Source organism: Periplaneta americana, chromosome 16, assembly GCF_040183065.1.
Source record: "Periplaneta americana isolate PAMFEO1 chromosome 16, P.americana_PAMFEO1_priV1, whole genome shotgun sequence".
Lineage (NCBI taxonomy): Eukaryota > Metazoa > Arthropoda > Insecta > Blattodea > Blattidae > Periplaneta > Periplaneta americana.
Window position 1 is genome coordinate 58119315 of NC_091132.1, and position 13524 is coordinate 58132838.

The following is a 13524-nucleotide window of genomic DNA, read 5'->3' on the forward strand; positions in this document are numbered from 1 at the left end:
TTCATTTCCCATTGAATTTATTAAAAATGTTTTAATATGATTAAGGGCTGAAAAACAATGCTCACTTTCGACTGTTGTTCTTTCGCATATGTTAAATGTTTCGATTATAAATACCTAATTCCATTCATTATAAAACACGAAATAATCATACAATATAAAATCACAAGTTCAACACATGGAACTCATTTAAAAACCAAAAAATATAAACTACACTTCTTAACTTTACTGACCAGCAATTTCCTAATGTAATATATTTATTTTATAGTGTAAAGTAAAGCTAGTACACGCAATGCCGCACAGACCAAAAGCACGAGCTCATCTAATCCCTTTTTCAGTTACAAACTTTCTCTTAGTTGAAGTGAGACAGTTTATCACCCTCTGGATCAACAAGGTTGTAAATTTTCACCCTCCAACCCATGTCGCCCACAGCCAGTCAGTGCCCCTGCATTCACTTCAAGCACGAATGCATTTTTCTGAGAACATGCCCAACGGTTAAATAACAGGAGTGTATCTCTTTTATACTGGCAGCATGGATGCTGAGTGCTAGCGCTCCTGACCACTGAATCTCTACAAAAGATAGCGTTCCTGACCACTAAATCTTTACAAAAGGCATGCTATTAGATTGAAGCAAAGTGAAAAGTAACTTGAAAAGAAAATCTTATCGAGTAAGGAAATTATGATTTATTGTTGTCTAGTCAACTTTCCGAAGACAGGTCTGAACCTCACAAGTGATACCAAGAAGACGACACCACTTTGAGACAACTAGGCCAGGAGATAATGGAGTAGGGTGGCCAGTTCCTTTCCCCCTATTCTGATTTAATAACATTAAATACAAAACATTTACTTCTAAATTAATGACAGGAAGGGAGGGCTCGTGACCCTGTGCCCTTTCAAAGGAGCCATGCCTGGGAAAGAATGAGTTCTGTTCAGAGTTCAGCTTGCCTCATATTTCAGTCATGATGTAAAGTTGAACTTCGATACACAATTCTTAAAATAGAAAATATCTTACTCCATTTCGACAGAGAGATTTATGATTTACTTACGGCTGAATCAGTTGGTATGCAGACTCTGGATCTTTGGAATGTATAACTCGAGCATGATTATATCCATTTACTTACAGGTGCATCCCAACTTGCGCTGGAGGATGTGTGCATGGCGACTGTACAGCCCCTAACTTTTGCACTTGTCACGCAGGATACAAGAAGAAGAACCAAGCATCCAATATATGTTACCCAGACTGTCCATTGGGATGTGACAATGGGGACTGTATCGCACCTAATGTATGCAACTGCAACAAAGGTAGAAACATAGACCTATAGTATCTACGAGAGAGAGAGAGAGAGAGAGGGAGAGAGAGAGAGAGAGAGTGAGTGAGTGAGTGAGTGAGCGAGCAAGCGTGCGTGCTGTGTGTGTGTGTGTGCGCAAACACATAATATATCGTCGCCTGAATGCAAGAACTAGGTAACTTGATTTTTCATATTTTGTGACATCACCTATTTACTTATTTATTGCACTAAGGAATATGCCTCGTTTTTTTTACCTATTTGTTATATTGGAAAATAGATGTCGCTGGTATTGTTCGACCAGTTACCTAGATCCTGGATTACATTTTGTGCGATTTTTTCTATGCTATAAAAGAGATAACTAAAAAACGCAAATTTCGAGTTACCTAGTTCTTGCATTCAGGCGACGATATTATGTTATGCAATGAGGAAGATAATTATGACATTTCATCTGCCTCTTGAAAATACTAAAAATACTAATTCAGAACTTAATGAACTTCAGGTTATGCATTGCGAGCCAATGGCAAGGGCTGTGAAGCAGTATGCGAAATGTCATGCATGAACGGGTACTGTGCTGCACCGAACCACTGTGCTTGCAACACAGGCTATAGCAAGATTGTGAGCGGGGAGTGCAGACCAGTATGTGATGGTAATTGTGGTGGGCATGGGCACTGTGTAGCACCGAACAAGTGTAACTGCTACCAAGGCTATGTAAATGTGGCAGGAGGGATGTGCAAGCCCTTCTGCTCGATGTCCTGTGTCAATGCTGAATGCACTGCTCCAGAGACTTGCACCTGCTTAAAGGGTTACCACAAGTAAGGACATTAATATTGTCACTGATAAATAAATAATTTTAATATACAGTAGAACTGTGCTAGCCTGAATGCAGATAATCCATGCATGCCAAAAAAAAAAAAAAAAAGAGAGAGAGAGAAAAGAGGAAGGAAAAAAAAGTCTTCGCACTGAAACTCAATCAATTTAATGCTACAGTATTTAGAAACTCAAAATTTACAGTACAACTTACTTCATCACTGATGAATGGAGAGGGGATAAGGCATGATTTCTTTGCTTGCATTCCTGTCCCCTGCTTAATCCTAACAGGTCTGGTTCCAATTATTTCGGACCAGCAGGGTTCTACTGTATTAAAATATTGATAATTTTAAAGCTATAGTCGCGACGCTGTTATTCCCGGCGTGACTCCTCTTTGCTTACGTCTTAGGAAGTGAAGGCTCTATAAAGTCTAGGTAGGTAGTGTCGTTCGCCATTTTTGTTCTTTCGTTGCCGTGCTACCAGACGAGGAATTTATTTGCCACACCTTTAAATATTATCATGTCGTAGCTTCTATGATAATAAATCAAACGCACTGTAATTCAGCAAATAATTGAGTGGCAAATAACGTCCTCGTGTGCTTTCTTGGAACACCAACGAAAGAGCCAAAATGGCGGGAGATTAACGAGCCTTAGGAAATGTATAACGTCATAATCAGCGAATCACAAGATGCAGACGTTTAAATGTAGCCGACCTGCAACGTGATTGGCTGCCGGAAATAAGAGCGACGGGACTATATAATAACACATTCTATATACAGGGTGGAAGTGAAATAACCTTGGAGATTGAAAGGGACGATAGGATACAGTGAAATGAATAGAAAACCTATATTACGTTTTCTGATTATATGCACGATTAATTAGAAAATTAAGTTCGAAGTTTCAGCAGTCCAGCAACATCACCGCTATAGCGCTTTCAGAATAAGAAGGCATATAAGGCGGAGCTAGTTCAAGTCGGTCTGTGTCAACTAGCCAATGCTAGTGAGACAGTGTTACCTAGTTAAATCGTCTCGCTGATGCATCACGTATTACTTTATTTCTTGCGCACACAATATTTATACCCAGGATTGAATTTCAAGCTGTATCATTTGATAGAGCTAAAAATCTGAATCTGACTGTACAACAACGGAATTCGTACGTCGCCTGGTTCGCATGTTATCACTTTAAGACTAAACAATGATTATATCAAAGCCTTAATGCCATATGCTCTGGAGTCTCTGCTGTAAACAGAGATAGATATGGTTTCTTTCCCAATTCAGACGTGGACTGAAAGGCCTATATTTAACAATAATACTTACAATTTCAATGTCTCTTGAAATTATTCAAGTGGATCTAGTATTTCGTCTGTTACAGGCAAAAGGAAAGTTCTACACTCACAGACGAAGGTGGACTATGATACGATTTTCATTTTTAATCATAATATTATTATCAGTGTAAGAAGAAATATGGCAAAAAGTATGAGATAATTTGTTGACATTGTAAACAGTAACACAGCCCACTGCTGTGGAGTAATCATTAGCATTACGACCGTGAAACAAGTGGGCCCAGGTACAAATCCTGGTTGGGACAAGTTACCTGGTTGGGTTTTAATTAAACTCGATATTGATTATTATTATTATTATCATTATTATTATTATTATTATTATTATTATTATTATTATTATTAAAGCACATCTTTGTCATTTTTACAGGATTTTGGTGATACTGTAATACATTTAAAGGATTTTGGAATTTTTATTTATTTATTTATTCATTTTCAAAATTTCATGCGGAAGAAATCTTCTTGCATAATCATAAATTCATCAATTATATCAAAGGACAGTAGTGAAATTTTATTGAAGAAAAAACATTTTTTATCAAGCAACTAAAATAGGTACAATGTCATTAAATAAGAATATATTATTTTGTACTAGATACCAGTAATTGTCAATGGAGAATACTGTAAAAGTGTTCACATTATCTTCTTTCATGTTGTAATGCAAGTCACTTAAGATTCCTGTGTAGGAATAAAAAATACATTCACAGTCAATATGCTCTTGGATATGGAACAACAAGTTTTGATGGAGAAATCATTGCCATAAGTGAAAGTCTCAGGAATCTTCTATGCCACATCAATAAATTTAAGAATGCAGTTATATTACCAGACTCCAAAGCAGCTATTCTATCAATAGTCTCTAAACACACACCTTCACCTCAAACAGCAGAAATAACTAAAATGCTCTCTCAATTAATATCACTCAAGAAAAGAATTGTATTCCAATGGATACCATCCCATTGTGGAATCCTGGGAAACAAGAGTGCGGATGCTTTAGCAAAGAAGGGCAGCACTGCTACTTACAGACCTGTTACTAAATCTGCTGTTGTTATTGTTTTCTAATGCCAGGCATTTGACAATAAAGTCATTTGACTTCTTGCACTCCAATATTTTTCAAAGATATTATCATGGCCAGCCACTGAAGCACAGATTTTGAGGTGTTCCGAATCCATTTCTTGCTTTGAGTTGCACAATGGGCAGTTAGGGGACTGATATATTCCAATTCTATGCAGGTGTTTGGCCAAACAATCATGGCCTGTTGCCAATCTAAATGCAGCTACAGACGATTTTCGTGGTAAATCGGGAATTAACTTGGATTTTGATGCAGAGAATTTCATTTTTTTCCCTTGAGATTGTGTTATCAAATTTTGTTTGTTAAAGTCTAAGTATGCAGATTTAATAAATCTTTTCACAGAGTAATACGTAGATTTAGTAACAGGTCTGTAAGTAGCAGTGCCGCCCTTCTTTGCTAAAGCATCTGCATTCTCGTTTCCCAGGATTCCACAATGGGATGGTATCCATTGGAATACAACTCTTTTATTGAGTGATATTAATTGAGAGAGCATTTTAGTTATTTCTGCTGTTTGAGATGAAGGTGTGTGTTTAGAGACTATTGATAGAATAGCTGCTTTAGAGTCTGACAATATAACTGCATTCTTAAATTTATTGATAAGGCATAGAAGATTCCTGAGACTTTCACTTATTGCAATGATTTCACCATCAAAACTTGTTGTTCCATATCCAAGAGATCTATAAAGTGAGAAGAGACAGCACGTAACACCTGCACTGGCACCTTGTTCTTTGGAGATCAAGGATCCGTCGGTGTATAAATGAAGCCAGTTTTGTGGAGGGTACCTAATATTAATTGTCTAAAGACAATTGTTTCAGTATTTCAGTGTTTACTTCTGATTTCAATATTTCTTCTGTTAAATTTAGATTATATTCTGTATTTAATAGAGTTAAAGGGTTTGGTTTAATTTGTAACTTTTCTTTTAAATTCGGGATATTGATTTTCTGTTTTAATTCTTGAACAATGGATATGAAACTTTTTTGAGTTTTTAATCTACATAGAGGACTGTATGAATCCCAATTGTTTCCTGGTAATCTGATAAGTTTTTCATATTGAATCAGTGCTTTTTCTTCTATTGTCATTTTGATGCTGTTAATATTAGTGAGGAATCTCATAGAATCTATTGGAGGTGTTTTGATTCCACCAGTAATGAGTCTGAGAGCTTGATTTTGAACATATTCTATTTCGTTTATGAAAGGTGAAGTAATTAAAATTTCTCCGCAGTATGTCAGCACTGGCTGTATAAACATTTTGTATGTAATGTTCAAAGTATTCCTAGAGCATCCCCATTTCTTTCCTGCTAGTCTTTTTAGAAGGGAGAATCTTTTACGAGCTTTTTCAGAATTGTATTTCAAATGGTTGCTCCATGTTAACTTACTATCGAAAATAACTCCAAGATATTTGGATTCATAAGTCCTAGGAAGGTGTTGGCCATTGTATTGGATACCGTATTGAATTCTCTTTCTTTTTTACCGAGGGAAAATATTTGGTAGTTACTTTTGCTTAAATTGAGTGTCATCAGATTTGATGTATTCCATTCATGTAGTTGATTTAGAGCTTTAAGAGCAGAATTTTGAATTTTGTCTCTATGTCTGTAAGATCCGGAAGTCCACAAAACTATATCATCTATGTTTTCATGTTTGATTTCTCTAATAGGGAGGGTAAGTCATTTATATAAATATTGAATAAAATTGTGCTGAGGACAGCGCCCTGAGGTAGACCTCGATATGTTTGTCTGTAACTAGAAAGAGAATTATTGAATTTAGTGGCAATGAATCTTTAACTAAGGAATTCTGATATCCATCTGAACATATTGCTAGAGATACCTAATTTCTGGAGTTTTAGTAATAATTTATTTCTCCAAACAGAGTCATATGCTAACTGAAAGTCAATAAATATTGCCAAGGTATCTTCTTTCTTGTTAAAACTGTCTTTTATTTCTTGGCCGAGGTGTATGACTTGTTCATTGGTAGAGTGTAGTTGTCGAAAGCCAGCTTGTCTAAATACCAAGTTAATCTGTTGGAGATCATGGACTCCATGGTTTTTTCTATCATGCTTAATAGTGCTATTGGTCGATAACTATTAACATCATGAGCAGGTTTCCCTTTTTTGTGAATTAGAACAATTATTGCTTTTTTCCAAGCTGCAGGAATTGATTTGTTCCATGATAAATTGAAAATGGATAAAAGTACAGACTTGGCTTTTTCCCCCAGATGTTTAAAAAATTCGGAATGAATGTTGTCGGGGCCAGGAGATTTCTTGGTTTTTAAATTTTGTATAGCTAGAGTTAATTCTTTGGAAGTAAAATTTTGATGAAATATTTCAGGTTTTGTACCAGTAATATTGTTTTTATTATTTTTATGTAATTCTCTTTTGATAAATTTGTCAGTTTTTTTGATATTGGGATATAATCTGTGAGAGTTTGAGTAGTGTTTATTAAATGCGTTTGCTATATCTCTACTATCTGTTAGTGTTTTGTTATTATGAATAATAGATTGGCTAGTATTTTCCTGTTAGTCTGTTGTTTATTGTAGTGTGTGTTTTGTTTTATTCTGAAATGCAATTAATTAGTTTTCAAACTGACGAAAGATGGATTTTGAAAAATAGGAAAATGATTTAGGAAAATTGACATTTCACTGAAAACTACTATTTTTCTGAAAAACGTTGGATTCAAAATGAGGGGTCATTTATTAAAATCCGTTCACCCATTTTCCCATAATTTCCATTACCAGTTCAAATTATATATATAGATGATTAATTATGTCTAACCCTTCTATCGTTATATTTTAAGCTTCTTTTCTTCCAAAACAACAGTAAACCTTGTGTTATTGTACATGTCACTTGAAAACTTGCTCATTCCATAGAATGCTAGATACAAAAACTAGCCCAGTCCTTTTATAAAAATTGACTGAACATGTTTTGGGATAACACTCTTCAAATAGTTTCCAAGCATTTTGGGGTATATATTTTAATAAAGATCGATTTTATCGCAAATGTGATAACATATTTAACAGAAAAGACACTACCAAATAACAAAGTAAGTGAAACAGTAACTTTTATAATATTTCTTGTTCCTTTTGACTGCCAGAAAAGAGAATGTGTATTCCCTAAATTTTTCACAATAGTCAATACTCAATTAACGTCTATTAGATCGAGGAAGAAAAATGTGTTTTTCGTTTTCTTGTACATTTTACATGTAGTTGCTTGTTTGCTTTTATGTTTTCACACATTTTCTTTTGATAAGAGACCAACAATGTTACATTATTCAAATTAAATACAAGAAAACATGTTTGAGTAATGATAAATTAGTTGCAGGATATAGTAGTTGTCTGCGAATTTTCTCAACTTTTAAAAATGTTATTAATTTATTATACCGTATATTTGTAAGTTATTAGAATGTGATATCGCATGAAAAATACCTCACAGTAATATCCAACACAGGCTAATGATTCTACAAACTTTAAAAATATCGTATCAAAAGAATTCACCTTAATAACGATAAGGAATGCAGCTTTAACACTGTGTAGGGACCACAGTCATGGGTTCCAATTCTGTATAGATCATGGATACATATCCGTTGTCAATGAAATGTCTAGTGTTGTTTTAGATGTCGTGCTAAACTACTTCATTGGAATCTCACCCTGTGTCCTGCTATTGTCTAATCAAACATTTTCAAATATGAAGATTGGGTAAAAGACTATGAGATGTTTGAAATACTTGATAAGTTTTGATCTTATTAATAACACTCCAACCCACAGGACCTTCCTGTCAATCAGTTGCGTGCCCAAGTGCTCGGAATCCTGCGGCCATGGCGACTGTGTAGCTCCTGAGACTTGCAACTGTCACAGTGGGTACACCCAAGGCCACCACAGCATCGCCTGTGTACCATACTGCAAGGGAGGATGTAGCAATGGCATGTGCGTGGCTCCCTATCAGTGCAACTGCAATGCAGGCTATACCATGGTGGGGGATACCTGCATCCCTGTATGCAGCCAGGGGTGTGTGCACGGAGACTGTATCGCCCCAAACACTTGTAACTGTCACAAAGGCTACAAGCATAGCACTGCGAATTTGTGCAAACCAGATTGCGGCAGCTGGTGTGTGAATGGCCAATGCACGGCACCTGGTACTTGTACCTGCAACAGTGGCTACTACCAGCCCAAACACTCCAAGACCTGTGTACCCTATTGCCCTCAGGGCTGTCAGAATGGTATTTGCATCGCACCTGGCACTTGCCAATGCAACGCTGGGTACCAACTTGTGGGCAGCACCTGCAAACCCTTCTGCAATGGTGGATGTGTCAATGCTGAGTGCACAAAACCCAATGTCTGCACGTGTTTGCCTGGTTATCGCAACGTGGGCAGCAAATGCGTGCCAAACTGTGGTAGTTGGTGTGTGAATGGCCAGTGCACAGCACCTGACACCTGTACCTGCAACAATGGCTACTACCAGCCCAAACACTCCAAGACCTGTGTACCCTATTGCCCTCGGGGCTGTCAGAATGGCACTTGCATTGCACCTGGCACTTGCCATTGCAACGTGGGGTACCAACTTGTGGGCAGCATCTGCAAACCCTTTTGCAATGGTGGGTGTGTCAACGCTGAGTGCACAAGACCCAATGTCTGCACGTGTTTGCCTGGTTACCGCAATGTGGGCAGCAAATGCGTGCCAAACTGTGGTAGTTGGTGTGTCAATGGACAGTGCACAGCATCCAATACCTGTGTCTGCAACAGAGGCTACTATCAGCCACCTACCTCCAAAACGTGCATGCCCGTGTGTTCAGGAGGCTGTGGCAATGGCACATGTATCGCTCCTGAGAATTGCCACTGTAACCCAGGGTTCGTAAAAATGGGATCGGTCTGCAAACCCCAGTGTGTGGGTGGCTGCACCAATGGAGTCTGCTCGGCACCCAATACCTGCAAATGCAATACAGGGTTCATCAAACACAACATCACTTCCAATGTATGTGTACGGCGTTACCGCAGGGAGGCACAAGACCTTCAATCATTTGTTCTTCATCTGAGCTAAAAGGCTGCACTCTCTCCAGTTTATTACTTATCCTGTAAGATGAATTTTATAAATAACTGCCTTAAATAAAGTTTAAGTATTCATTGATTTTCATGTATGTAATTGCATGTACTGTTGAAAGAAGGTCTCGAGCACAACAGACTATTTCAGGATCCCAACTGTCTGAATTTTCGATAACTAAAGTTAGTAAATCTTCTATTTGTTGTTTGTGTTCGTACACATTTTGTAATAGCCTGTTACTCTAAGTTCATCTTGTTGAAGCTAATGTTGAAAATCTTTTCTTTATCTCATTGTCTAGTACTGCCATTCGCTTTGTTGATTTAGAAAAGAAAATTCCAAAACCAGAAAAAGTGACAGCAAATGTTTTACACTGCTTAATAAAGCTCACTGCTTGCGGCAAAACTAAATTCAGTTTATGTGCATAGCAATGCACAAATAGAGCTTACCCTCCTCTGAAGACCACTGTGTTCACCTGACATTACTGCCACCTCGTCATATGTCTGTGACACCAATTTTTTTTCGTAGTTAAATTCATTTAATACATTAAATACATGATGTGCTAGAGAATTTGCTTCCTATCGTCACTAACATCTCTGAAATACAAAAACTTCTCCTCAGTATTTCCAGGTTTTGTCACATAACTCAGTATAATAGATACCAGTAATTGTTATTTTGTTGCATAATCAGTAGCTTCGTCCGTAATAATTCTAACAAAGGGAGTGCCAGAAATTTCCTTCTTGATTTCTTCTGTCAGTTGCGAAACAGAGAAAATAATGTCATTCTGTATGTCACTGGACAACCCCGAAAAAAACCGTCGAATTCGACAAATGATGAGATAACTCTACATCAAAATCTCCAAATTCCTTCAACAGTTCAACATAGTTCCCTTTGTTCGAAGAACTTTCGGACTCGTCGTGGCCCCGAAATACAAGCTCGTGCTTTCCCAAAAAACATACTACCGGTACCTTTATCATCTGAGAAAGTATTTTTCTGTTTCTTTTTACGTCCTCATTGTGTTTCTCTATTGGAAGCCGGAATTGTTCACTTAAACACGATTCGATCCTTGTTTTCCAAACTGTGTAAATTGTTTAGACACATTATATTATTTTGTATAACTTGATGTCTTTTCTGAGATTTATGCAAGTTATTTAAGTCGTCAAAGCCAGTGTGATACCAAGCGCTTTTCTCTTGTGAAAATAACAAGCATGGCCAGCAGAACAATTTTCACAATCTATGACATTCACACAACCACGGAATTGTGTCACACATATTTTCATTAAAATGACGCATAAACGCTTTAACACTTTTACTTTGTATACCGAGGTCATTACTAAGAAGTTTTTTTTTTTGGTTTGTCACTTTTAATTATATTTAGTTTTTCCCCTTAAGGGTGAGAACTAGACCTACTTTTCAGTACTCTTTCTATCGCACAGTCATACATAAGCTCTTCTTCCATTGCAATGTTGCCCACGCTGCTGCAAGCAGCCATGCTGTACAAAGGGTCCAAAATTCCACGGAGTTGGCACTCACTCCATCAACTCGCAATCTAAGGTGGAGTTAATGTGACTTTCGCACACTTTTATCAATCATTAACAACTTAATAAGGAAACCCTACTTTTATCTACTAGACTCTACTGTATACATAATATGAGAATCACTACAATTAAAAATATAAATAAAGTTTTTAATGATACCATACAATATAAAAACAATAAAATATTTGTCATCACAAATATTTCAATAGGGCCATTTCAGGAATCATTCCCGTTATTGACAACTCCCGATTTTTTCAGAGCAGCTACAATTGTGTCGAGCCCAACCTACCATGACATGCTTAGATTTCAATGCGCACTGGACACTTATTTCTGTGCTGCCCTTTGCTGCCTAGCATGAGAGTGTGATCTTCATTTCAACATGGCGAATGTATGCAAATAAATTTAAATATATAAAATAATATTATTTATCTTAAAATTTAAGTGGAAGTGGCTATTCCAGCACTTCAAAGGACGCTTCGCCACTGATACAACCCTCATTGTCATTGAAATTAAAATCAAACACATTTACTGAGATTAAAATTACTGATTTTTGCAAACCTCTTTCACAACCTTGCATTGATGTTGCTAATGATATAGAAGTAGAAATATTAGTCTGAATGAACATGATGTAGAATTGTTTGAAGATGACATGCTCATATTGTTTTATTTATTAGAATATTGCCGTCATTCCATTCTGAACAAGTTAAATAGTGTATGTTGTAAGGAAATAATGATTGTGATTAGTGATGAATTTATCGATGTTGATGATGAGACTTAGAGTCTAATAAGAAACAAAAATAGAGGCAGATTATTGCATCCTCAGTTACCAATTGTCAACATTACAGTGCACAACTTTGTAATAGTTTCCAAACTTTGTACTGTATTAGAATCCAAATTTCTTAAAGTCAGAAATCAAAGAGAGATTGCATTTAATATGATAATGCAGATAATAAATAAGAAGGAAATTCTTTGAGAAACAGAAGTATGTGCAAATGGACACAGTGCAGAAGATGTGTGTAAGAAAATGGTTTGGGTACCGGTAGCAACCAACAATTCCTTGAATAATTATTTCAAGAAAGAAAATATTTCAACCAAAAGTCCATCTATAAGAAAGTACAGTTTTCTGTAACAGGCAATAATATTAATTTTAATTTCTCACAGTCATCTTTGTTATATGTAAAATGTAAAAGAATATCTTGTTCCTGTTAAACTATAGGCCTACATAACCAAGAAGCCTGCCCCTCTCCTCTCTACTGAACATTTTTTATTTTACATCTTGATTACACAATTTTTAACACTGTATCACTATGGAATATGTATGATAAAACTTTCTTGTGTTAAATTCTAACATACCTTGTTTACATGTTTCGACCTTTTAAGGGTCATCCTCATCCTTATTTAGTGAAACTGATAAAAGTGAATTAAAATGCTGTTCTTTTTGTATGGATCGCCCATTGTACTCGTAATTAATTACCATACACTTCCAGCTGATTAATAAAAGAGGATTTATTTTAAATATTTGATCTTTTATCCATAATTGTCATATACCTGTGTGTTTGTGTTCAAATTTTTATGTACTGGTAGGCCTAATAGTATAAAATAGTTATTTTTAATATACCGTAATAAAGTTAGTTACCTACTGTCTACTGTATTATGAATAATTTATTTTAAATTTTGAAATTATGATCTATCAGCTACTGAAACATTTTATTGCAAGCAAGTTTGTTGTGTATACAAGTAACGTGTGGTAGTAACAGCCTATTATGTCATTATCATTGCCTACATGGTGGTCATTTTGTTCACCCTGTTTCGCTACTTTGAGAAGAAGAGAAGCCACGTGGGCAATAGACTTAATAGTTGAGATTTTAGTAGACTCTAACACTAAACTTCTAATGATTTGATAATCTAAACGTCAAGAGAGAAATGAGCTATTATCTGATTCACTGACTATAAGGCAACATACTGGTAATTTAAAAATTGTAACATGCCGCCCTGATAAATAATTGATTTTGCCAAACATAGTTGCACCTTGCACCTTTGCACCAAAATACATATTTTTTACTTATTTACTTACTTACTTACAAATGGCTTTTAAGGAACCTACAGGTTCATTGCCGCCCTCACATAAGCCCGTCATCGGTCCCTGTCCTGTACAAGATTAATCCACTCTCTGTCATCATATCCCACCTCCCTCAAATCCATTTTAATATTATCCTCCCATCTACGTCTCGGACTCCCCAAAGGTATTTTTCCCTCTGATCTCCCAACTAACCTTATATGCATTTCTGGATTCGCCCATACATGCTACATGCTCTGCCCATCTCATACGTCTGGATTTAATGTTCCTAATTATGTCAGGTGAAGAATACAATGAGTGCAGTTCTGCGTTGTGTAACTTTCTTCATTATCCTGTAACTTCGTCCCTCTTAGCCCCAAATATTTTCCTAAGAACCTTATTTTCAAACAC

The 13524-nt window shown here is 36.3% G+C and overlaps 1 protein-coding gene across 2 annotated transcripts in view; it reads left to right on the plus strand.

Moving 5' to 3' along the window:
* LOC138716322 (multiple epidermal growth factor-like domains protein 10) overlaps window positions 1-12708 on the plus strand; it is a 40393-nt gene extending 27685 nt beyond the window's left edge. For both annotated transcript variants that reach the window (XM_069849276.1, XM_069849278.1), the window contains exons 7-9: window positions 1121-1299; window positions 1786-2098; window positions 8253-12708. In XM_069849276.1, coding sequence (XP_069705377.1) covers window positions 1121-1299; window positions 1786-2098; window positions 8253-9522 — 1762 coding nt within the window. In that variant the 3' untranslated portion in view covers window positions 9523-12708. The remainder of the gene's footprint in view (window positions 1-1120; window positions 1300-1785; window positions 2099-8252) is intronic.
* Window positions 12709-13524: the final 816 nt, after the last annotated feature.